This window comes from Oncorhynchus gorbuscha, linkage group LG10 (genome assembly GCF_021184085.1).
Source record: "Oncorhynchus gorbuscha isolate QuinsamMale2020 ecotype Even-year linkage group LG10, OgorEven_v1.0, whole genome shotgun sequence".
In the NCBI taxonomy this organism is placed as follows: domain Eukaryota; kingdom Metazoa; phylum Chordata; class Actinopteri; order Salmoniformes; family Salmonidae; genus Oncorhynchus; species Oncorhynchus gorbuscha.
Genome location: NC_060182.1, coordinates 55,260,500 through 55,283,518, shown reverse-complemented (window position 1 = coordinate 55,283,518; position 23,019 = coordinate 55,260,500). Strand labels below are relative to the sequence as shown.

Genomic DNA, 23,019 nt, shown 5'->3' with positions numbered 1-23,019 from the left:
TGAATGTGTTTTGAAGTATTTTGGAATGGCAATGTTGAGTATACCAACTGAGATTTAAATCATTTACACAAACATATAAAAAAAAATTAAAATAATCAAAGATGGCTGCCATAAACCAATACACGAACGCTGAAATATTAATATACACCATTAGTCAAATGAACCCCAGAATTGGAAAATACACTCAATACATTATGCAATTACTTGAATAATTATTACCTGCTGTGTCACGTTCTGATCTTTATTTCTTTTGTTTTTGTCATTATTTAGTATGGTCAGGGCGTGAGTTGGGGTGGGCAGTCTGTTTTTCTATGATTTTGGGATTTCTATGTTTCGGCCTAGTATGGTTCTCAATCAGAGGCAGGTGTCATTAGTTGTCTCTGATTGAGAATCATACTTAGGTAGCCTGGGTTTCACTGTTTGTTTGTGGGTGATTGTCTATGTTAGTTGCTTGTGTCAGCACAGTCCTTATGATAGCTTCACGGTCATTATTTGTTTATTGTTTTTGTATTCAGTGTAGAGTACTTTAATTAAATATTCATCGTGAACACATACCACGCCGCATTTTGGTCCTCCGATCCTTCTCGCCTCTCCTCTTCAGATGAAGAGGAGGAAGACCGTGACATGCTGAATTCCAGGATAACCAACCTACAGCACAAGACCAAACTTCACTTGCATCAATCATCCTTGTGGTATTGAGAGATAAACAGGGTAATGCATTAACTGATTGCACATAAAGGAAGACACTTACATGATAGAGTGCTTGCTTTGTTATCCAATTGACCTTTCTTTCATCCTGTGAAACAATGTCATCCTGGTCCCAGATTCTGTCTCGCAATGTTCCGTGTAAAGTCAGCACAATTCTGCCCTTGTCCCACATTAGGTCAGTCAGCACTAGATTTGAACAATAATGTATTATGCAGTACTGTACAAAAAAGGTAAATAAAGCCGGTGACCATTTTACAAAAAACTTTATTTTTACACTTTGTGGTGGTTAAACTAGAACCATCTCTCCCTTGTACGGTTATAGAGCAGAGACATTAACTCATGATCTCTGGAATGATCTTTAGGTTTCATCACCCAAAGACATCGTAAATCGCCACTGTCCGTGTTATCTCAGAGGCCCATCCTCAGCAGAACACACACAGAATAATTATTAACAGAATACTCTATTCTGTCGAATAAATCAACCATTATAATGCAATACAAGCATTATAACATAATCTTGCAATTCCCCTGACAATTTACATAATTTGAAAACAGACACACTCCCTGGGAAATGACAAGATATACAGTACCAAGTACCAGATAAAAGTTTGGACAACTACTTATTCAAGGGTTTTTCTTTATTTTCTACACTGTAGAATAATATTGAAGAAATCGAAACTATGAAATAACACATGGATTCATGTAGTAACCAAAAAAGTGTTTATCAAAGCAAAATATTTTAGATTTACGATTCTTCAAAATAGCCACCCTTTGCCTCGATGACAGCTTAGCACATTCTTGGCATTCTCTTAACCAGCTTCATGAGGTAGTCATCTGGAATGTATTTCAATTAACAGGCCTGCCTTGTTAAAGGTTAATATGTGGTATTTCTTTCCTTCTAAATGTGTTTGAGCCAATCAGTTGTGTTGTGACAAGGTAGGGGTGGTATACAGAAGATACGTCTATTTGGTAAAAGACCAAGTCCATATTATGGCAAGAACAGCTCAAATAAGCAAAGAGAAAAGACAGTCCCTCATTACTTTAAGACATGAAGGTCATTCAATATGGAACATTTCTTCAAATGCAGTCGCAAAACCCATCAAGCGCTATGACGAACCTGTCTCTCATGAGGACCGCCACAGGAAAGGAAGACCCAGAGTTACCTCTGCTGCAGAGGAAAAGTTCATTACAATTGCCAGCCTCAGAAATTGTAGTCCAAATAAATGTTTCACAGAGTTCAAGTAACAGACACATCTCAACATCAACTGTTCAGAGGAGACTTTGTGAATCAGGTCTTCATAGACTAAGTTCGGTAAAGAAACCACTACTAAAGGACACCAATAACAAGAAGAGACTTGCTTGGGCCAAGTAACACAAGCAATGGACATTAGACCGGTGGAAATCTGTCGTTTGGTCTGATGAGTCCATATTAGAGATTTTTGGTTCCAACTGCAGTGTTTATGTGAGCTGCAGAGAAGGTGATCGGTTGATCTCTGTATGTGTGGTTCCCACCCAAAAGCATGGAAGAGGTGTGATGGTGAAGGGGTGCTTTGCTGGTGACACCGTCTGTGATTCATTTAGAATTCAAGGCACACAACATGCAAGGCTACCACAGCATTCTGCAGCGATACGCCATCCCATATAGTTTGCACTTAGTCCCACTATCATTTGTTTTTCATCAGGACAAGGACCAAACACACCTCCAGGCTGTGTAATGGCTATTTGACCAAGAAGGAGACTGCTGGAGTGCTGCATCAGATGACCTGGCCTCCACAATCACCCAACCTCAACCCAGTTGAGATGGTTTGGGATGAGTTGGACTGCAGAGTGAAGGAAAAGCAGCCAACAAGTGCTCAGCATATGTGAGAACTCCTTCAAGACTGTTGGAAAAGCATTCCAGGTGAAGCTGGTTGAGAGAATGCTAAGAGTGTACAAAGCTGTCATCAAGGCAAAGGGTGGCTCCTTTGAGGAATCTTCAATATATTAACACTTTTTTGCTTACTACATGATTCCATATGTGTTATGTTTTGGGGTGACAGGTAGCCTAGTGGTTAGAGCATTGGGCCAGTAACCGAAAGGTTGCTAAATTGAATCCCTGAGCTGACGAGGTAAAAATATGTCGTTTTGCCCCTGAACAGGCCGTCACTGTAAATAAGAATTTGTTCTTAACTGACTTGCCTAGTTAAATAAAGGTGAAATAAAAATGTTATAGTTGTGATGTCTTCACTATTATTCAACAATGTAGAAAATAGTAAACATTAAGAAAAACCCTGGAATGAGTAGATGTGTCCAAACTTTTGACTGGTACTGTAAGTAAAGTATAAGTGAATAAAAAAATACACTGAAAAAAATATGCATTGCAATTCTAATTCTTTATACTTTGATTAATCACAATCAAGACTCTCTATCACAAGGAAAAAGGTTATGAGCAGTAATTACCTCTTACCAAACCTCATCCTCCTGATATATTCAGAAAAGTTAGAATGTAGATTATGGGGTACAGTTGAAGAGGGTAGAAAGTTGAAAAGTGTTGCTCATGGAAATATGCTCATGTTCGACTCTAGCACTACCGCTGCTCTGCGCTCCCGGCACTGATGTATTCTACTTCCTTGGGGTCATAGAGGAACGAAGGGGGATCTCACCCTCCACCCAAACATCTGGACTTGATAGCATATTTTCCCAAAGTTGAATTTCCTCATTGACAGATTCCATCCAGTCCACGTTTTTGCCATAGCTTTGTCCTGGAATCAAACAGAAAAGTAAGGCTTTTCAGAAAAGTAAGCCATTGCAAAATATTGAGTGAACAACTTCTATACTGAAATCAAAGGCGAACTATGGTAGCATCTCATACTTTATTTTTTTTGGTTGTTAACTATGTTTTTAGTGCTTCAGCCATGGAAATTGATTACCTTTCGTAACAAATTGACAAACTTACTATCACAGACATTTGTCAAGCATGAGTAAAGCACAAGTAGCATCATGACAAAATGGTGTTTAACAATCACCTGTGCCCAGACTGAGGCGCACCCCTCCCAGGAACTGATTGGAGAGTTTGTTGTGGTCCCACACAGTCAGCTCGCAGCAAGCCTCTCTGACCTCTCCAGCACGGAAACCGTCGTACACCATGGCGTGGTTATACACAGGCTTTTGGCTCTTCTTCACCACCCGCGTCTTCTGACGACTCTTCTTGCTTGTGTCCGGCAACATGTAGCTGACGTAGAAAATGAAATCATTTTGTTTTCTATCGCACATTAAAATTACGCTAATGACTTTAGCATATGGTGTCTGTGTTTGCAAATATCTGTGCATCTGGATAGATAAGCTATAATACAAAAAATAACACATGAGTTCATTAAGAAGCTGAGAAAAAAATGCCTTTCGCTTTCTAACTCTGTAGAGACCGAAGGACTTTCCCCAGAGTTATCCATCCCTTAGACCGGGTATGGTAACTTATACGTCTAAAGGTTAACAATGATGTTGGGTACAGTGGTTGTTTTTGAAAAAGAGCTTTATAAATCAAATGTAAGCAATGAATGGAGCTACGTGACATCAAAGGGGGTCAGCTCTTTTGGAGAATGCAGTGATGTGTACTAAACCTCTCACCCGTAATAAAACGTAGTACACTATGGTAAATCACATCTAATGGCTTTAGTGAAGTGGCAGCTGCATTCATATGGATGATATCTCCATCGTCTAGGACCGGTAGGAACGTCGGTTGAATGATCTGCTTTCTATTATTAGGTAAATGAGCTTTGTTTTTTTTACACCTTACACTTGGAATAATCTCAAACCTTTATTTAACTTCTCTAGGGTAGGGGGCAGCATTCGGAATTTTGTATGAAAAGCGTGCCAAATTAAACTGCCTGCTACTCGGGCCCAGAAGATAGGATATGCATATGGTAGATTTGGATAGAAAACACTCTAAAGTTTCCACAACTGTTAAAATAGTGTCTGAGTATAACAGAACTGATTTGGCTGGCCAAAATCTGAGAAAAATCCACTCAGGATTTATTTTTGTTTTGTAGTTTTCTATTCAATGCCATTACAGTATCCATTGACTTAGGACTCAATTTGCAGTTCCTATGCCTTCCACTAGATGTCAACAGTCTTTACAACTTGTTTCAGGCTTGTATTCTGAAAAATAAGTAAGAGCAGTCTGAATGAGTGGACCCTGCATGTCACAGAGGTTTTTCATGCACGCAACCGAGAGAGTGTCTTTCTTGTTTACCTTTTATATTGACAACATTATTGTCCGGTTGAAATATTATCGATTATTTAGGCTAAAAACAACCTGAGGCTTGAATATAAACATCGTTTGACATGTTTCTATGAACTTTACGGATACAATTTGGATTTTTTTGTCTGCCTATTGTGACTGCGTTTGAGCCTGTGGATTACTGAAGAAAACACACAAACAAAACAGAGGTTTTTGGATATAAAGAGACTTTCGAACAAAACAAACATTTATTGAGTAAATTACTGTCTTCGGAGTGCAACCATATGAAGATCATCAAAGGTAAGTGATTCATTTTATCTCTATTTCTGACTTGTGTAACTCTTCTACTTGGCTGGTTACTGTTTGTAATGATTTGTCTGCAGGGCGATGTTCTCAAATAATCGTAAGGTATGCTTTCGCCGTAAAACATTTTTTAAATCTGACACCGTGGTTGGATTCACAAGAAGATCATCTTTAAACCTATGCAAAAATACTTGGATGTTTTCTGAATTTTTATATAGGGTACTTCTGTATTTGAATTTGGCGCTCTGCAATTTCACTGGATGTTGGCCATACCCCTAGTGAGGTTTTAACAAGGAAAAGCCCATTGAGACCCAGAATGTCTTTTTCAAGGGAGATCTGGCCAAGAAGGCAGCAACAATCAATACATTACAGAATTAAAATACAACAATACAACATGAACAAAAACAAAACAACAAAAAAATAATAATATAAATTTACACTCCTCTGTAACCCCCATCAATATTTTACATGTATTTATTGGCACTAACATATCTAGATGAAGCATGGATTGTAGACTATTTCAATCCTGTGCATTTGTTTCTTAGGGTTTGCCAACTACTAACCGGAGGTTTATCCGGGGATTGTCAGGTAGCGGCTTCCATTGCCTCACTGCTGAAGGGGGGCCCGGTACATTTGCAGTGGTCGGCTGAGGCGGACAGGGCTTTTGGTCACCTGAGGGCTCTGTTTACCTCGGCTCCCGTGCTGGCCCATCCAGATCTCTCTTTGGCGTTCATAGTTGAGGTGAATGCGTCCGAGGCTGGGATAGGAGCTGTGCTCTCTCAGCGCTCGGGTACGCCACCGATGCTCCGCCCCTGTGCTTTCTTCTCAAAGAAGGTCAGCCCGGCAGAGCGAAACTATGACATGGGGGACTGGGAGCTGTTGGCTGTCGTCAAGGCCTTGAAGGCGTGGAGACATTGGCTTGAGGGGGCTAAACACCCTTTTCTCATCTGGACTGACCACCACAATCTGGAGTACATCCAGGCAGCGAGGAGACTGAACACTCGTCAGGCAAGGTGGGCCATGTTTTTCACCCGTTTTGTTATCACCCTGTCCTACAGACCAGGCTCCCAGAACCTGAAAACAGATGCACTGTCCCGGCTGTATGACACAGAGAAGCAGCCCATGCATAATACTCCAATACTTCCGGCTTCCTGCCTGGTAACGCCGGTGGTGTGCTAGCTGGACGCGGACATTGAGCAGGCGGTGTTCGCACCGAGGGACCGGGTCTGGCTCTCGACCTGAAATCTGCCCCTATGCCCGCCCTGCCGGAAGCTTGGCCTGCGGTTTGTGGGGCCATTTAAAGTCCTGAGGAGTGTGAACAAGGTTTGTTACAGGTTACAGCTTCCCCCCGATTACCGTATTAACCCCTCGTTCCATATGTCTCTCTTCAGGCCAGTGGTGGCTGGTCTCCTCTCCTGGAGTCTGAGGTGCGGGAGGTTCCTCTGCCCCCTCTGGACATCGAGGGGGCCCCGGCATACTCCGTTGAATCCATACTGAATTCAAGGCATCGGGTGAGGGGCCTTCAGTACCTCGTGGAGTGGGAGGGGTGTGGTCCGGATGAGAGGTGCTGGTTTCCAGTCGAGAACGTGTTGGACCCTTCAATGCTGCAGGAGTTCCACGGTCTCCGTCCGGATCACCCTGCTCCGCGCCACTCCAGGTACTGTCACAAGTCGGTTCCTCTCTCTGTTCGGACGGTGTGGACGGTGCTCGGCGTCGCCGGTCTTTTAGCCATCATCGATCCACTTTTCATGTTCCATTTGTTTTGTCTTGTCACACACCTGGTCTCAATTTCCCTCGTGATATGTTGTGTATTTAACCCTCTTTTCCCCCCATGTCTTTGTGCGGAATTGTTTATTATAAGTGCACGTTTTCTCTGGTGCACAATGGGTTTTGTAACCATTTGTTTGTGGTTCTGGTTGCTGGAGGTTTTATGAATAAAACTGCTCTGTTGATTACCCAGTTTAGCATTTGTCATATTGCCCCATATTCTAATCATGTCTATTTTTGGAAATAGACTTCTGAGATTAACAGAGGCCAAAACCTGCTCTGTTTTCGAAAATCATAGGGAGTCGGTAGAGATTGCAGGGTATCTACAGGCCCAGGGTTTGGTCGCATATTACCAGAGACCAACAATAAAAGCATAACAATGTACCTGTTGCCCAATGTGTGAGGGCTTGGCGGAGCCAGCACCATTGTCAATAAACGAGCGGAGTCATTCAAAAGTTTGATATTTTGAAAGTATGACATCAAGTGTAGGCCCACTTGCGTTTGAGATTGGTACAAATGCAGTTGCAGAGAGAGACCAAGCTCCTGGTGGTATTGACATGGTCACATCAGAGTGTTTGCAAATTGTAGGGCATAAAGTGAAGATAATTCACTCACCCATTGATAATTTAGCCTATTTAATCCAGGATGGCATTGAGTAAATTCAGATGGCTGATTGAGAACCTTTTTCCTGAATAATGTGTTTGTTTTCTATCTCTGGTTTACATTTCACTTTGGTATTGATGTGTATATTTTTGTACTTACAGGGCTCGCCTCAAAGTGCCCTTGGTCTCAGCATGACTCCCTGTCAAAATAAAAGGTAAACTAAATACATTTAAAGTATTAACTGAGACAAAATATGGAGAGTCGTGAAAATGGCGTCGACAGGCTGCCTCGCTTCTTGCTCTGAGGAAACTGCAGTATTTTGTTTTTTATTAATGTATTATTTAAAAAATTGTTAGCCCAGAATTTTTTTACGTTATAAAATACAGTTAGGCCTCCCGGGCAGCGCAGTGGTCTAGGGCACTGCATCGCAGTGGTAGCTGTGCCACCAGAGGCTCTGGGTTAACGCCCAGGCTCTGTCGCAGCCGACCGGGAGGTTGTCCGGCTTCGAGAGGGTTTGGCCGGTAGGGATATCCTTGTTTCATCGCGCACTAGCGACTCCTGTGGCGGGCCGTGCACAGTGCACGCTAACCAGGTCGCCAGGTGCACGGTGTTTCCTCCGACACATTGGTGCGGCTGGCTTCCGGGTTGGATGCGCACTGTGTTAAGAAGCAATGCAGCATGGTTGGGTTGTGTTTCGGAGGACGCATGGCTTTCGACCTTCGTCTCTTCCGAGCCCGTACGGGAGTTGTAGCGATGAGACAAGATAGTAAGTACTAACAATTGGATACCACGAAAAATGCACCTTATCCAAATACATTTCAACTACGTTTCACAATTCCTGACATTTAATCCTAGTACAAATTCCCTGTCTTAGGCCAGTTATCACCAATTTATTTTAAGAATGTGAAATGTCAGAATAATAGAGAGAGAGGATTTATTTCAGCTTTTATTTCTTTCATCACATTCCCAGTGGGTCAGAAGTTTACATACACTCAGTTAGTATTTGGTAGCATTGCCTTTAAATTGTTTAACCTGGGTCAAACGGTTTGGGTAGCCTTCCACAAGATTCCCACAATAAGTTGGGTAAATTTTGGCCCATTCCTCCTGACAATGCTGGTGTAACTGAGTCACGTTTGTAGGCCTCCTTGCTCGCACACGCTTTTTCAGTTCTGCCCACAAATGTTCTATAGGATTGAGGTCAGGGCTTTGTGATGGCCACTCCAATACCTTGACTTTGTTGCCCTGAAGCCATTTTGCCACAACTTTGGAAGTATGCATGGGGTTATTGTCCACTTGGAAGACCCATTTGCGACCAAGGTTTAACTTCCTGACTGATGTCTTGAGATGTTGCTTCAATATATCCACGTATTTTTCCTTCTCATAATGCCATCTATTTTGTGAAGTGCACCAGTCGCTCCTGCAGCAAAGCACCCCCACAACATGATGCTGCCACCCCCGTGCTTCTCGGATAGGATGGTGTTCTTCAGGTTGCAAGTCGCCCCCTTTTTCCTCTAAACATAACGATGGTCATTATGGCCTAACAATTCTATTTTTGTTTCAGCAGACCAGAGGACATTTCTCCAAAATGTATTATCTTTGTCGCCATGTGCAGTTGCAAACCGTAGTCTGGCTTTTTTTATGGCGGTTTTTGAGCAGTGGCTTCTTCCTTGCTGAGCTGCCTTTCAGGTTATGTCGATATAGGACTCGTTTTACTGTGGATATAAATTCTTTAGTACCCGTTTCCTCCAGCATCTTCACAAGGTCCTTTGCTGTTGTTCTGGGATTGATTTGCAGTTTTCGCACCAAAGTACGTTCATCTCTAGGAGACAGACTGCATCTCCTTCCTGAGTGGTTTGACGGCTGTGTGGTCCCATGGTGTTTATACTTGCATACTATTGTTGAGATGAGCATGGTACCTTCAGGAGTTTGGAAATTGCTCCCAAGGATGAACCAGCCTTGTGGAGAACTACAATTGTTTTCTGAGTTTTTGGCTGATTTCTTTTGATTTTCCCATGTTTACCAGAGGCACTGAGTTTGAAGGTAGGCCTTGAAATACATCCACAGGTACACCTCCAATTGACTCAAATTACGTCAATTAGCCTATCAGAAGCTTCTAAAGCCATGACAATTTTCTGCAATTTTCCCAGCTGTTTAAAGGCACAGTCATCTCAGTGTATGTAAACTTCTGACCCACTGGAATTGTGACTTGTGTCATGCACAAAGTAGATGTCCTAACCGACTTGCCAAAACTATAGTTTATTAACAAGACATTTGTGGAGTGGTTGAAAATGAGTTTTAATGACTCCAATCTAAAGTGTATGTAAACTTCTGTTTTCAACTGTATATACATAGACTTTAATTCACTGGCCACTTTAATAAATGGAACACCAGTCACTTTAATAATGTCCACATCTTTCATTACCCATCTCATATGAAATTGCGTTATCCTATACTATTCTACTGTATCTCATTCAATGCCGCTCTGACATCGCTTGTCCGTATATTTTTATTTTCTTAATTCTATTCCTTTACTAGATTTGTGTGTATTGGGTATATGTTGTGTTATTGTTAGATATTACTTGTTAGATATTACTGCACTGTCAGAGCTAGGAACACGAGCATTTTGCTTCACCTGCTGAACTCATGTATGTTACCATACATGCCTCAGACGCCATTCTATTAAACCTGTCTTCTACTCACCACTTCACAAAGGAGTCGACACCCTGAGGCTTTAGCTTGCGCAGCTCTCTGGCCTCCTTCAGCCACACATGGACCTCCCCTGAGTTAATCTTGTCAACACCTGCAAGAAGAGGAGGCACAATATCCAATATTCATGATCAGAGAGCTAATTCAGTGTCCCACGTCTTTAAATATGTACTACATGACTATTGAGTAATCTAGTCTTCTTCAGGGATTGTAACAAAAACAAATTTCAATAGGTTTGGTTTCGTTCCACTGTTCCGACCGGTTTGAACCCCAAAAAAGTACCGGGGTTTATATTGTTCGTTTCTGTTCCTTTTTTAACCTGTGAAATCAACCTTTGATGATGTGTAGCCTATGGTGCAAGATGTAACTAAAATGTTGCGGGTGGGGAGACAGTAAGAACGGGTTGAGAAGGAGGCTTGAAGTGCTGGGCATCACATTATGCCATGTGAATTAGGTCCACAGAATTATACCTAGGAGGAGCAGCTTCTATGAAGGAACTTTGAATGTCCTTTGCGCTAGCTAGCTAACAAGCTTGTGTGTGCAGAGTGGCACCATAATTGTAGATTGTGAGATAGGTGTGATATTGTATTTTTGTAGATTGTGAAATCGCTAGGGGAGGAAGCGGTTTAGTAAGAAAAATGTATAATTGTTTTATGACACTAATTGATTGAGGTCTGCAAAATGTGCACTACATGTGTTGTTGACGTGCCTAAAATAAAGGTTAAACATACAGTCCCAGTCAAAAGTTTGGACACACCAACTCATTAAAGAGATTTTTCTTTATTTGTAATATTTTCTACATTGTAGAATAATAGTGAAGACATCAAAACTATTAAATGACACACATGGAATCATTGAAGTAAACAAACATGTTAAACAAATCAAAATATATTTGAAATTTGAGATTCATCAAATAGCTACACTTTGCTTGATGACAGCTTTCCACACTCTTCACATTCTCTCAACCAGCTTCATGAGGTAGTCACCTGGAATGCATATCAATTAACAGGTCTGCCTAGTTAAAAGTTAATTTGGGGAATTTCTTTCCTTAATACGTTTGAGCCAATCATTTGTGTTGTGACAAGGTAGGGGTGGTATACAGAAGATAGCTCTATTTTGTAAAAGACCAAGTCCATATTATGGCAAGAACAGCTCAAATAAGCAAATAGAAACAACAGTCCATCATTACTTTTTGACATGCAGGTCAGTCAATCCATAACATTTCCTGAACTTTTAAAGTTTCCTCATGTGCAGTCGCAAAAACCATCAAGCACTATGATGAAACTGGCTCTTACGAGGACCGTCACAGGAAAGGAAGACCCAGAGTTACCTCTGCTGCTGAGGATAAGTTTGTTAGAGTTACCAGCCTCAGAAATTGCAGCCCAAATAAATGCTTCACAGAGTTTAAGTAACAGACATCTCAACATCAACTGTTCAGAGGAGACTGTGTGAATCAGGCCTTCATGGCTGAACTGCTGCAAAGAAACCACTACTAAAGGACACCAATAAGAAGAAGAGATTGCTTGGGCCAAGAAACATGAGTGATGGACATTAGACCGGTTTGACCAAGAAGGCGATTGACGGAGTGCTGTATCAGATGATCTCGCCTCCACAATCACCCACCCTCAACCCAATTGAGATGGTTTGGGATGAGTTGGACCGTAAAGTGAAGGAAAAGTAGACAACAAATGCTCAGCATATGTGGGAACTCCTTCAAGACTGTTGGAAAAGCATTCCAGGTGAAGTCGGTTGAGAGAAGGCCAATAGTGTGCAAAGCTGTCATCAAGGCAAAGGCTGGCTACTTTGAAGATTCTAAAATATCAAATATATTTTGATATGTTTAACATTTTCAGTTAATAATTGATCACGTGTTATTTAATAGTTTGGATGTCTTCACTATTATTCTACAATGTAGAAAATACTAAAAATAAAGAAAAACCCTTGAATGAGTAGGTGTGTCCAAACTTTTGGCTGGTACTGTATACATATATATTTTTTAAAATGTTTTGGATCAGTAAAGTGATTTAAACATGAATTAGTTGTCATTTTTTCTGTCATACCATAATGCTATCCCATTCACGAAAGAGACCGGCATATCATATCAGTACCTGTTGAGCCAGGGGGAATATATTTCAGTGCTACTGTCAACAGTCCATGATATTCAGGAGAGTCCTGAACGCCAGGATTCTGCAAAGAAAAACAAGTGGATGATAACTTAACACACAGGCATTTATAATTGAGTGTTGCTCTTACTGATATTTGTTTCCAAAACATTTACAAACGTATGTTATATCAATAGTTGTTCTTAATGTCTTGTGATATTTTTTTGTTATTATTGTGGGTTTGTCTGGTTGACAAACTAATCTACCCTTGGGGACCAATAAAGTATGAACTTGTCTCTTACTGCAAATAGCATTTAATCTCCATATCAGGGCCAATGTTGGTCAGGGAGGGAGAGGTGGTGTCCAGCTGGGTTTTATCACATATTCTACAATAATATTTGTGGTGTGGTTTATTTCCAGGAAACTCCTCCTTACCAAAGACCTGCTCAGGTCAGTGGTGGGACAAATAAGCAGGCTTTTCAGGAAATTCAGAAAGTGAATTGAGATTTAACTGAAAATTATCCTTTTTGAAAGTAAATGGTGCATTCTGTCATTAATTACATTTCAAATCCACCTGAAAAGACTACATTAAAATGGGATTGACCTCAACGCCTTGGAGGCAATGTACCAAGCTGCCTTGTGATGTTTCTTTCTGTATAAATTGCATAACTTTTATACAGTAAATGCTATTTACCTTGGGCTGTAGGTTGTACCAGGTAAGTGTCTCATGCCCCCAGTCCCAGGTCTTAAGGTCAATGTCTACCTGCCCCAGAAAGACATTTCTCCCTCTGGAGTCATTGTGCCACACAGAAAGGTTCAGTGTCCTGCCTTTCAGATCATTCATCGTCATCTTGTACTGTGCAAAAAAAATGAAATAAAAGATTAAGTGTTAAGAGGATAAGCTGCGTTCATAACATCTTGTAAATTTGTAAATACGAGGATTAAATCCACTTGAAAGCCCGTCGTAATTACTAGTGGGAAACTCGTCATCCCTGAGATCTGACTTCTAGCACATGATGAACTCAACTACTAAGGAAATAACCTCGGTAACAGAATGACAGTTAAATGCAACAAGAAAACATTATTTATCAAAGAAATCTATTGCATGGTTTTTTAACACTATAATAGTTTATGGTTGACGCAGCTTGTTTGCCATTAGCCATTCTGCGTTAGCTCAGAGCATGTAAACGCACAAAACCTGTTGCTTCCAGGTTACACGTCGTATTTTCAAAGTGTCCCACTTGTTATGAATGCAGCATTAGAATAAAATAAAAATGATCTGTTACTAGATAGGTTTCCATGCAATTGGTTTCAGATTTTCATGCTAATATTCTAAAATCCGCATAAAATCTGTATTTCCCCACCAGAGACGTTTCCATCAAAATGCGATGCGAGTGGTGCAGTCAGCCTGTAACAGCTTACAGACGGTAGGCAATTAAGGTCACAGTTATGAAAACTCCCTGCCCATTTGCGTGAAAGTGCCTTAAGCATGAGGACTGCAGATGTGGCCAGGGCATCAAATTGCAATGTCCGTACTGTGAGACACCTAAGACAGCACTACAACGAGACAGGACAGACAGCTGATCGTCCTCGCGGTGGCAGACCATGCATAACACCTGCACAGAATTGGTACACCCGAATATCACACCTGTAGGACAGGTACAGGATAGCACAACAACTGCCCGTGAGTTACACCAGGAACGAACAATCCCTTCATCAGTGCTCAGACTGTCCGCAGTAGGCTGAGAGAGGCTGGACTGTCTGTTGTAAGGCAGGTCCTCACCAGACAGCACCGGCAACAACGTTGCCTATGGGCACAAACCCACCGTAGCAGGACCAGACAGGACTGGCAAAAAGTCGGGGTTGTCTCTCACCAGGGTGATGGTTGGATTTGCATTTATCGTCAAAGGAATGAGCGTTACACTGAGGCCTGTACTCTGGAGCGGGATCGATTTGGAGGTGCAGGGTTCGTCATGGTCTGGGGCGGTGTGTCGCAGCATCATCGGACTGAGCTTGTTGTCATTGCAGGCAATCTCAACTCTGTGCGTTACAGGGAAGACATCCTCCTCCCTCATGTGGTACCCTTCCTGCAGGCTCATCCTGACATGACCCTACAGCATGACAATGCCACCAGCTATACTGCTCATTCTGTGCGTGATTTCCTGCAATACAGGAATGTCAGTGTTCTGCCATGGCCAGCGAAGAGCCCAGATCTCAATACCATTAAGCATATCTGGGATCAGAGAGTGAGGGCTAGGGCCATTCCCCCCAGAAATGTCTGGGGACTTGCAGGTGCCTTGGTGGAAGAGTGGGTTAACATCTCACAGCAAGAACTGACATATTTGGTGCAGTCCATGAGGAGGAGATACACTGCAGTACATAATGCAGCCACACCAGATACTGACTGTTACTTTAATCCCCCCCCCCTTTGTTCAGGGATACATTATTCCATTTATGTTAGTCACATGTCGGTGGAACTTGTTCAGTTTATGCCTCAGTAGTTGAATCTTGTTATGGTCATACAAATATTTACACACGTTAAGTTTGTTGAAAATAAACGCAGTTGACAGTGAAAGGACATTTCTTTTTTGACTGAGTTTAGATGGCAACAGCAATGATAGGAATATGCTGGTCACACTATATTAATCTACTGTCATCTAGTGGTTTTGATTAGCTATTTACGTTCTGGTTATCTCACAGACCTGGCTGAATAATTTGATTAAGGACATTGCGGACAACAACATTTTCAGATGTGATAGACAAAAAAGACGCAAAGGATTTACTGCTGATACCGGACCAGGCCCAAACCCCACGTCATTCACAGGAAGAAGAGACCCGAAACAGGGTACACAGATCCAGATGTCTTGTGAGAATCTGTCGGCGAGTGGATAACCCGCCTCTACCATCCGTCCTATTGGCCAGCATGCAATAATTTTAGAATAATCTGGATGAGCTCGAGACTATCCTATTAACGGGACATTAGAAACTGTAATATCTTATGTTTCACCGGGTCGTGGCTGAACGACGACATAGAAAATATACTGTTTGCTGGTTTTTCCGTGCATCGGCAAGACAGAACAGCCACCTCCAGTAAGACAAGGGATAGTGGTCTTTGTCTATTTGTCAATAACAACTGGTGTGTGAAATCTGATATTAAAAAAGTATTGAGGTTTTGCTCGCCTGAGGTAAAGTATCTCATGAGAGTTGATCTATATTTTTCATAGAGTTACCTGACAAAGACCTTAAACATGTAAATACATATATTACTTGTTACCCAAAAGAGCGGCAGTTCGGGGCAAGGTATTAGGGTTATTGTGAGTGTAGATCCCAAATGTATGCAAGGGTTGCTTCTCTTTCTCTCTCTCTTTAACAAGTCCAATACAGCAAATGAAAAATAAACATCTTGTTAATCTACCCATCGTGTCGGATTTAAAAAATGCTTTACAGCTAAAGCACAACATATGATTATGTTAGATCACCTCCAAGTCGAAAAAATACAGCCATTTTTCCAGCCAAAGATAGGAGTCACAAAAAGCAGAAATGTATGTTTTTGTTCGATAATGTACATATTTATATGCAAAGATCTCAGTTTACATTGGCGCCTTACGTGCAGTAATGTTTTGATTCCAAAACATCCGGTGATTTTGCAGCAATACTCAAAATAAACATTGATAAAAGATACTAGTGTTATTCACAGAATTAAAGATAGACTTCTCCTTAATGCAACCGCTGTGTCAGATTTCAAAAAGCATAATCTGGGAATGGCGTTCAGAGTCAAAAACAGCCAGAGGAATATCTGCCATTTTGGAATCAACAAAGTTAGAAACAACACCATAAATATTCACTTACCTTTGATGATCATCAGAAGGCACTCCCAGGAATCCCAGTTTGACAATAAATGACTGATTTGTTACATAAAGTTCCATCATTTATGTCCAAATAACCACTTGTTGTTAGCGTGTTCAGCCCAGTAATCCAGCTTCATGAGGCGCAGGCACTTCATCCAGACAAAAACTAAAAAAGTTCCGTTACAGTCCTTTAGAAACATGTCAAACGATGTATGGAATCAATCGTTAGGATGTTTTTAACATAAAACATCAATAATGTTCCAACCGGAGAATTCCTTTGTCTTCAAAAAAAAACACTGGAACGCGAGGTAATTCTGTCGGGAGTGCGCGTCATGAGCCCAAGGCCAGACCACTGACTCAAAGAGGTCTCATGAGCCACTCCTTTATAGTAGAATCCTCATTCAAGTTTCAAAAGACGGTTGACATCTAGTGGAAGCTGTATGAAGTGCAACCTCATCCATATCTCAATGTGTATTCGGTAGGCCAAGCTTTGAAAAACCACAAACCTCAATGTCCCTCTTCCTGGTTGGATTTTTCTCAGGTTTTCGCCTGCCATATGAGTTCTGCTATACTCACAGACATCATTTAAACAGTTTTAGAAACTTCAGAGTGTTTTATATGCATATATTAGCATCTGGGACAGGGTAGGAGGCAGTTCACTCTGGGCACGCTATTCATCCAAAAGTGAAAATGCTGCCCCCTATCCCAAAAAGGTTAACGTCCTTGCTAAGGGTCTTAATTCTGTCGGACCTATTGCCCAGCAATTCCACGTCTAGTCATAGTGACTTAACTTTTTCCCTTTTCTCAAAATGTTGTCGCTTAATACTTCATGGAGTAAAACGTCGAGAGAGAATTGGTCAACGTTTTGATCGTTGAACCCTTTGTTGCCCTGTGCTCTGACACTTTGTGTGGGTTGGGTGCAGGAACGTAGCAATCGGGTCGATTGTAGCGGTAGTCGTTTTGATGGCAATGTACTTTACCATTATTTTGACCGCAGTGGGTCAAACCGTTGTGGTAGAAATCGTTGTTGTGCGTCATCTCTCAATGCTCCAACACCTGATAATGCACCCTCTAACTGTAGTGGATGCTCCTGTTCAAACTTCAAAACCAATGTGTCAGGACACTCAGTGCTTTGCACCTTTGATGCCTTAAAAGCTGTGCTCGCAAGCTCTGAGTTCTGAGATTGGCAAACCAATGTGGGCTGTAGGGTCCAAGTAGGTAATGAAGTGGGGATACATGTTCGACAGAAACATTTGTTTGAATGGTAACAGCTCTTCCATTCCTGTTTCAGTGAGTAGGCCAAAGGAAGTTGAAGGATGCCTAAGCTTGAGGGTGTTCATTCCATGCTTGTTTGACAGTGTTAGCCAGCGAGCTGTCTTGTTTACGAGTCGTAGACCACTGAATTATATTTTCAAAGCCGTGGAAAGTTTAGTATAGTAGTTTTTCGAACGAACCTTGTCACGTCTATTCGACGTCATCTTCAGCAGGTAAAGCCTGCCAGAACCCGTAGTGTTCGGGTAGCCATCTAAGGCGTCCTCTCTGTCTGCTAGGAAAGTCTCAGTGTCGTTTGGCCTACCTGGAACGGGGTCAAAAGTGCGGAAGTTTTTTACGAGTTTGTCAGGGCGTTCTATGCCAAGTGGGCAGAGAGGGTTGGCTTCATCCTGTGAGGAAACTGGAGCTGAAAGTCCAAGAGGAGAAGCCAAACTTTGGCTTTGTTGGAAAAGAGGCTCCATATTACTATGTGCCGAATGGCCAAGAGGAGAAGACTGAGGAACACCTGAGGGAGGCAAAGTCTGAGACCTTTTTTCGTCTTCACTCCTTTGTGTACCGAGCTCGGTTGCATGGTTGGAGTCACGCTGCAGCACGTGACTGTTCTGGAATTCCTCCAGATGGTACCTAAAGAAGGTGGTTTTCTGTGCATAGCAGAGTCCACTTGGGCACTTAGAGTACTTATTTCAGACACGTGAGTGTCGCACTTGCTCCGTTCGGCCTCATATTTAACTGTTATGGTTTGCAGGTAGAGGACTTGAGTACGGAGTGAGAGATTCAGTGATGAGATTTCCTCCGCTTGCTTAGAAATCTATATTTCCATCCTTATCACCTGAGGTCTCTCATTAATTTGGTCAGTGACTTCAATGAGTTCTGTTGATTTGTCATCTAACTTTGTGTTCATTGTGTTCATTAACTGATCGTCTTTTGTCTGCAGCATTTGGAATAGAACATTATTGGTTTGAGAGATGTTCATCAAAACTGCTTGCAGGGCATCAAGGTGCTCACCCTTGTTTTTAGCTAGCTCTTCAGATTCATGTAGTTTGGCGTAAACTTCATCATATTTAGTTTTGGCTAAATCGAGTTCTTCCTGTAGAAGACGATTTTGTTGAAGACTTTGTGCTTGTTCATTGTAATACGTGTTTGCAATTACTTTTAATTGTTCAGTTTTCAACTGCAGTTCTTCGGCTAGCAGAATATTTTTGTTGTTTTTCCACTAATGGCATAGTTGGGGTTTGTATTGCTGCCGAGGTCAGCGACCAATCCTTTTATGAGTGAGGGTTCGATAATTAGCAGGGGACTGGGAACCCAGTGCATGAGAATTAAAAAATAAATAATAATAAGTTTGGGTTTTGAGTCGTTGGAAGCTGCAAAAACTATTTTTATCTATTTAAACATGTTAATGAGCCAACAATACTGGATCAGCAATGTGGGATTAGGATGCGAATGCAAAAGCAAATTTGCTTGATTAATCAATGTTAAAGACCTGTACAGGTTATCTGGGACGTAAACTTTAATTCACCTGAAATCGTTGCTGTATCTAGGTTAATGTGGAAAAGTTTAAAATGCCTCATTGGTTGAAACACATCAATATATATATATTTATATATATAAATATATATATTTATAAATGTATATATATATAAATATATATATATATATTGTCATGTTTTGTCATTTATTATCTTGTCTTGTCCCTGTGCTTCCCATTCTATTCGTTTCCCTCTGCTGGTCTTATTAGGTTCTTTCCCTCTTTCTATCCCTCTCTCTCCCCCTCCCTCTCTCACTCTCTCGCTCTCTCTTCTCTCTATCGTTCCGTTCCTGCTCCCAGCTGTTCCTATTCCCCTAATCAATCATTTAGTCTTCCCACACCTGTTCCCGATCCTTTCCCCTGATTAGAGTCCCTATTTCTTCCTTTGTGTTCCGTTCCTGTCCTGTCGGTTCCTTGTCTAGAATTCACCGTGCTGTGTTTGTGTATCGCCCTGTCGTGTCGTGTTTTCCTCAGATGCTGCGTGGTGAGCAGGTGTCTGAGTCTGTCTGGTTCAAGTGCCTTCCCGAGGCAACCTGCTGTTCACCTGCTGTTCAAGATCGAGTCTCAGTTTGTCCTCGTCATTTCGAGTGAAAGTTGTGTTTTTTGTTTGTATTTACTTTACTGGATTAAAGACTCTGTTTTCGCCAAGTCGCTTTTGGGTCCTCTTTCACCTGCATGACAGAAGGAACCGACCAAGGAATGGACCCAGCGACTTCAGACGCTCGTTACACTGCCGTCGAGATCAAGGAGCCATGCTCGGCAGACACGAGCAGGAATTGTCTGCTGCTCGCCATGCCGTGGAGAACCTGGCCGCTCAGGTTTCCGACCTCTCTGGACAGTTCCAGAGTCTACGTCTCGTGCCACCTGTTACTTCCTGGCCTGCCGAGCCTCCAGAACCTAGGGTTAATAACCCACCTTGCTACTCCGGGCAGCCCACTGAGTGCCGCTCCTTTCTCACGCAGTGTGAGATTGTGTTCTCTCTCAACCCAACACATAGCTGCTCGCTCGTTTTCTGGAGGGACTCCACGCAGTGGTTAAGGATGAGATTCTCTCCCGGAGGTTCCTTCAGATGTGGACTCTTTGATTGCTCTCGCCATCCGCATAGAACGACGGGTAGATCTTCGTCACCGGGCTCGTGGAAGAGAGCTCGCATCAACGGTGTTTCCCTGCTCCGCATCGCAACCATCTCCCTCCTCTGGCTCAGAGTCTGAGCCCATGCAGCTGGGAGGGATTCGCATCTCGACTAAGGAGAGGGAACGGAGGATCACCAACCGCCTGTGCCTCTATTGCGGAGTTGCTGGACATTTTGTTAATTCATGTCCAGTAAAAGCCAGAGCTCATCTGTAAGCGGAGGGCTACAGGTGAGCGCAACTACTCAAGTCTCTCCATCAAAATCCTGTACTACTTTGTCGGTCCATCTACGCTGGACCGGTTCGGTGCTACATGTAGTGCCTTGATAGACTCTGGGGCTGAGGGTTGTTTCATGAATGAAGCATGGGTTGGAAACATGACATTCCTTTCAGAGAGTTAGAGAAGCCTACGCCCATGTTCGCCTTAGATGGTAGTCATCTTCCCAGTATCAGATTTGAGACACTACCTTTAACCCTCACAGTATCTGGTAACCACAGTGAGACTATTTCTTTTTGATTTTTCGTTCACCGTTTACACCTGTTGTTTTGGGTCATCCCTGGCTAGTATGTCATAATCCTTCTATTAATTGGTCTAGTAATTCTATCCTATCCTGGAACGTTTCTTGTCATGTGAAGTGTTTAATGTCTGCCATCCCTCCGTTTCTTCTGTCCCTACTTCTCAGGAGGAACCTGGCGATTTGACAGGAGTGCCGGAGGAATATCATGATCTGCGCACGGTCTTCAGTCGGTCCCGAGCCAACTCCCTTCCTCCTCACCGGTCGTATGATTGTAGTATTGATCTCCTTCCAGGGACCACTCCTCCTCGGGGTAGACTATACTCTCTGTCGGCTCCCGAACGTAAGGCTCTCGAGGATTATTTGTCTGTGTCTCTTGACGCCGGTACCATAGTGCCTTCTTCCTCTCCGGCCGGGGCGGGGTTCTTTTTGTTAAGAAGAAGGACGGTACTCTGCGCCCCTGCGTGGTTATCGAGGGCTGAATGACATAACGGTTAAGAATCGTTATCCGCTTCCCCTTATGTCATCAGCCTTCGAGATTCTGCAGGGAGCCAGGTGCTTTACTAAGTTGGACCTTCGTAACGCTTACCATCTCGTGCGCATCAGAGAGGGGGACGAGTGGAAAACGGCGTTTAACACTCCGTTAGGGCATTTTGAGTACCGGGTTCTGCCGTTTGGTCTCGCCAATGCGCCAGCTGTTTTCAGGCATTAGTTAATGATGTTCTGAGAGACATGCTGAACATCTTTGTTTTTGTCTATCTTGACGATATCCTGATTTTTCTCCGTCACTCGAGATTCATGTTCAGCACGTTCGACGTGTTCTACAGCGCCTTTTAGAGAATTGTCTCTACGTAAAGTCTGAGAAGTGCTCTTTCATGTCTCCTCCGTTACTTTTCTCGGTTCCGTTATTTCCGCTGAAGGCATTCAGATGGATTCCGCTAAGGTCCAAGCTGTCAGTGATTGGCCCGTTCCAAGGTCACGTGTCGAGTTGCAGCGCTTTTAGGTTTCGCTAATTTCTATCGGCGTTTCATTCGTAATTTCGGTCAAGTTGCTGCCCCTCTCACAGCTCTTACTTCTGTCAAGACGTGTTTTAAGTGGTCCGGTTCCGCCCAGGGAGCTTTTGATCTTCTAAAAGAACGTTTTACGTCCGCTCCTATCCTCGTTACTCCCTGACGTCACTAGACAATTCATTGTCGAGGTTGGCGCTTCAGAGGTAGGCGTGGGAGCCATTCTATCCCAGCGCTTCCAGTCTGACGATGGTTCATCCTTGCGCTTATTTTCTCATCGCCTGTCGCCATCTGAGCGCAACTATGATGTGGGTAACCGTGAACTGCTCGCCATCCGCAGCCTAGGCGAATGGCGACAGTGGTTGGAGGGGCGACCGTTCCTTTTGTCGTTTGGACAGACCATAAGAACCTTGAGTACATCCGTTCTGCCAAACGACTTAATGCCCGTCAAGCTCGTTGGGCGTTGTTTTTCGCTCGTTTCGAGTTTGTGATTTCTTACCGTCCGGGTAGCAAGAACACCAAGCCTGATGCCTTATCCCGTCTGTTTAGTTCTTCTGTGGCTTCTACTGATCCCGAGGGGATTCTTCCTTATGGGCGTGTTGTCGGGTTAACAGTCTGGGGAATTGAAAGACAGGTTAAGCAAGCTCACGCACACTGCTTGTCCCGCGCTGTCCTAGTAACCTCCTTTTCGTTCCTGTTTCCACTCGTCTGGCTGTTCTTCAGTGGGCTCACTCTGCCAAGTTAGCTGGTCATCCCGGTGTTCGAGGCACTCTTGCCTATTCCGCCAGCTTTTGGTGGCCGACTCAGGAGCGTGACACGCGCGTTTCGTGGCTGCTTGTTCGGACTGCGCGCAGACTAAGTCGGGTAACTCTCCTCCTGCCGGTCGTCTCAGACCGCTCCCCATTCCTTCTCGACCATGGTCTCACATCGCCCTAGACTTCATTACCGGTCTGCCTTTGTCTGCGGGGAAGACTGTGATTCTTACGGTTGTCGATAGGTTCTCTAGGCGGCACATTTCATTCCCCTCGCTAAACTTCCTTCCGCTAAGAGACGGCACAAATCATTATCGAGAATGTATTCAGAATTCATGGCCTCCCGTTAGACGCGCGTTTCAGACAGAGGCCCGCAATTCACGTCACAGTTTTGAGGGAGTTCTGTCGTTTGATTGGTGCGTCCGTCAGTCTCTCTTCCGGGTTTCATCCCCAGTCTAACGGTCAAGCAGAGGGCCAATCAGACGATTGGTCGCATACCACGCAGCCTTTCTTTCAGAAACCCTCGTCTTGGCAGAAACAGCTCCCTGGGCAGAATACGCTC

General features: G+C 43.1%; 1 protein-coding gene across 2 annotated transcripts in view; it reads right to left on the bottom strand.

Moving 5' to 3' along the window:
• Window positions 1-2,931: 2,931 nt before the first annotated feature.
• The window catches only part of si:ch211-266g18.6 (synaptotagmin-like protein 1), an 85,967-nt gene continuing 65,879 nt past the window's right edge, over window positions 2,932-23,019 (bottom strand). Inside the window, exons 11-15 of one of the 2 annotated variants that reach the window (XM_046366401.1) lie at window positions 13,100-13,261; window positions 12,412-12,490; window positions 10,298-10,397; window positions 3,714-3,919; window positions 2,932-3,449 (exon numbers count right to left, since the gene is read on the bottom strand). In XM_046366401.1, the coding sequence (XP_046222357.1) occupies window positions 3,310-3,449; window positions 3,714-3,919; window positions 10,298-10,397; window positions 12,412-12,490; window positions 13,100-13,261 (687 nt within the window). In that variant the 3' untranslated portion in view covers window positions 2,932-3,309. Of the gene's footprint in view, window positions 3,450-3,713; window positions 3,920-10,297; window positions 10,398-12,411; window positions 12,491-12,707; window positions 12,848-13,099; window positions 13,262-23,019 lie in introns of those variants that run through there. The other variant, XM_046366402.1, reaches the window with a different exon arrangement.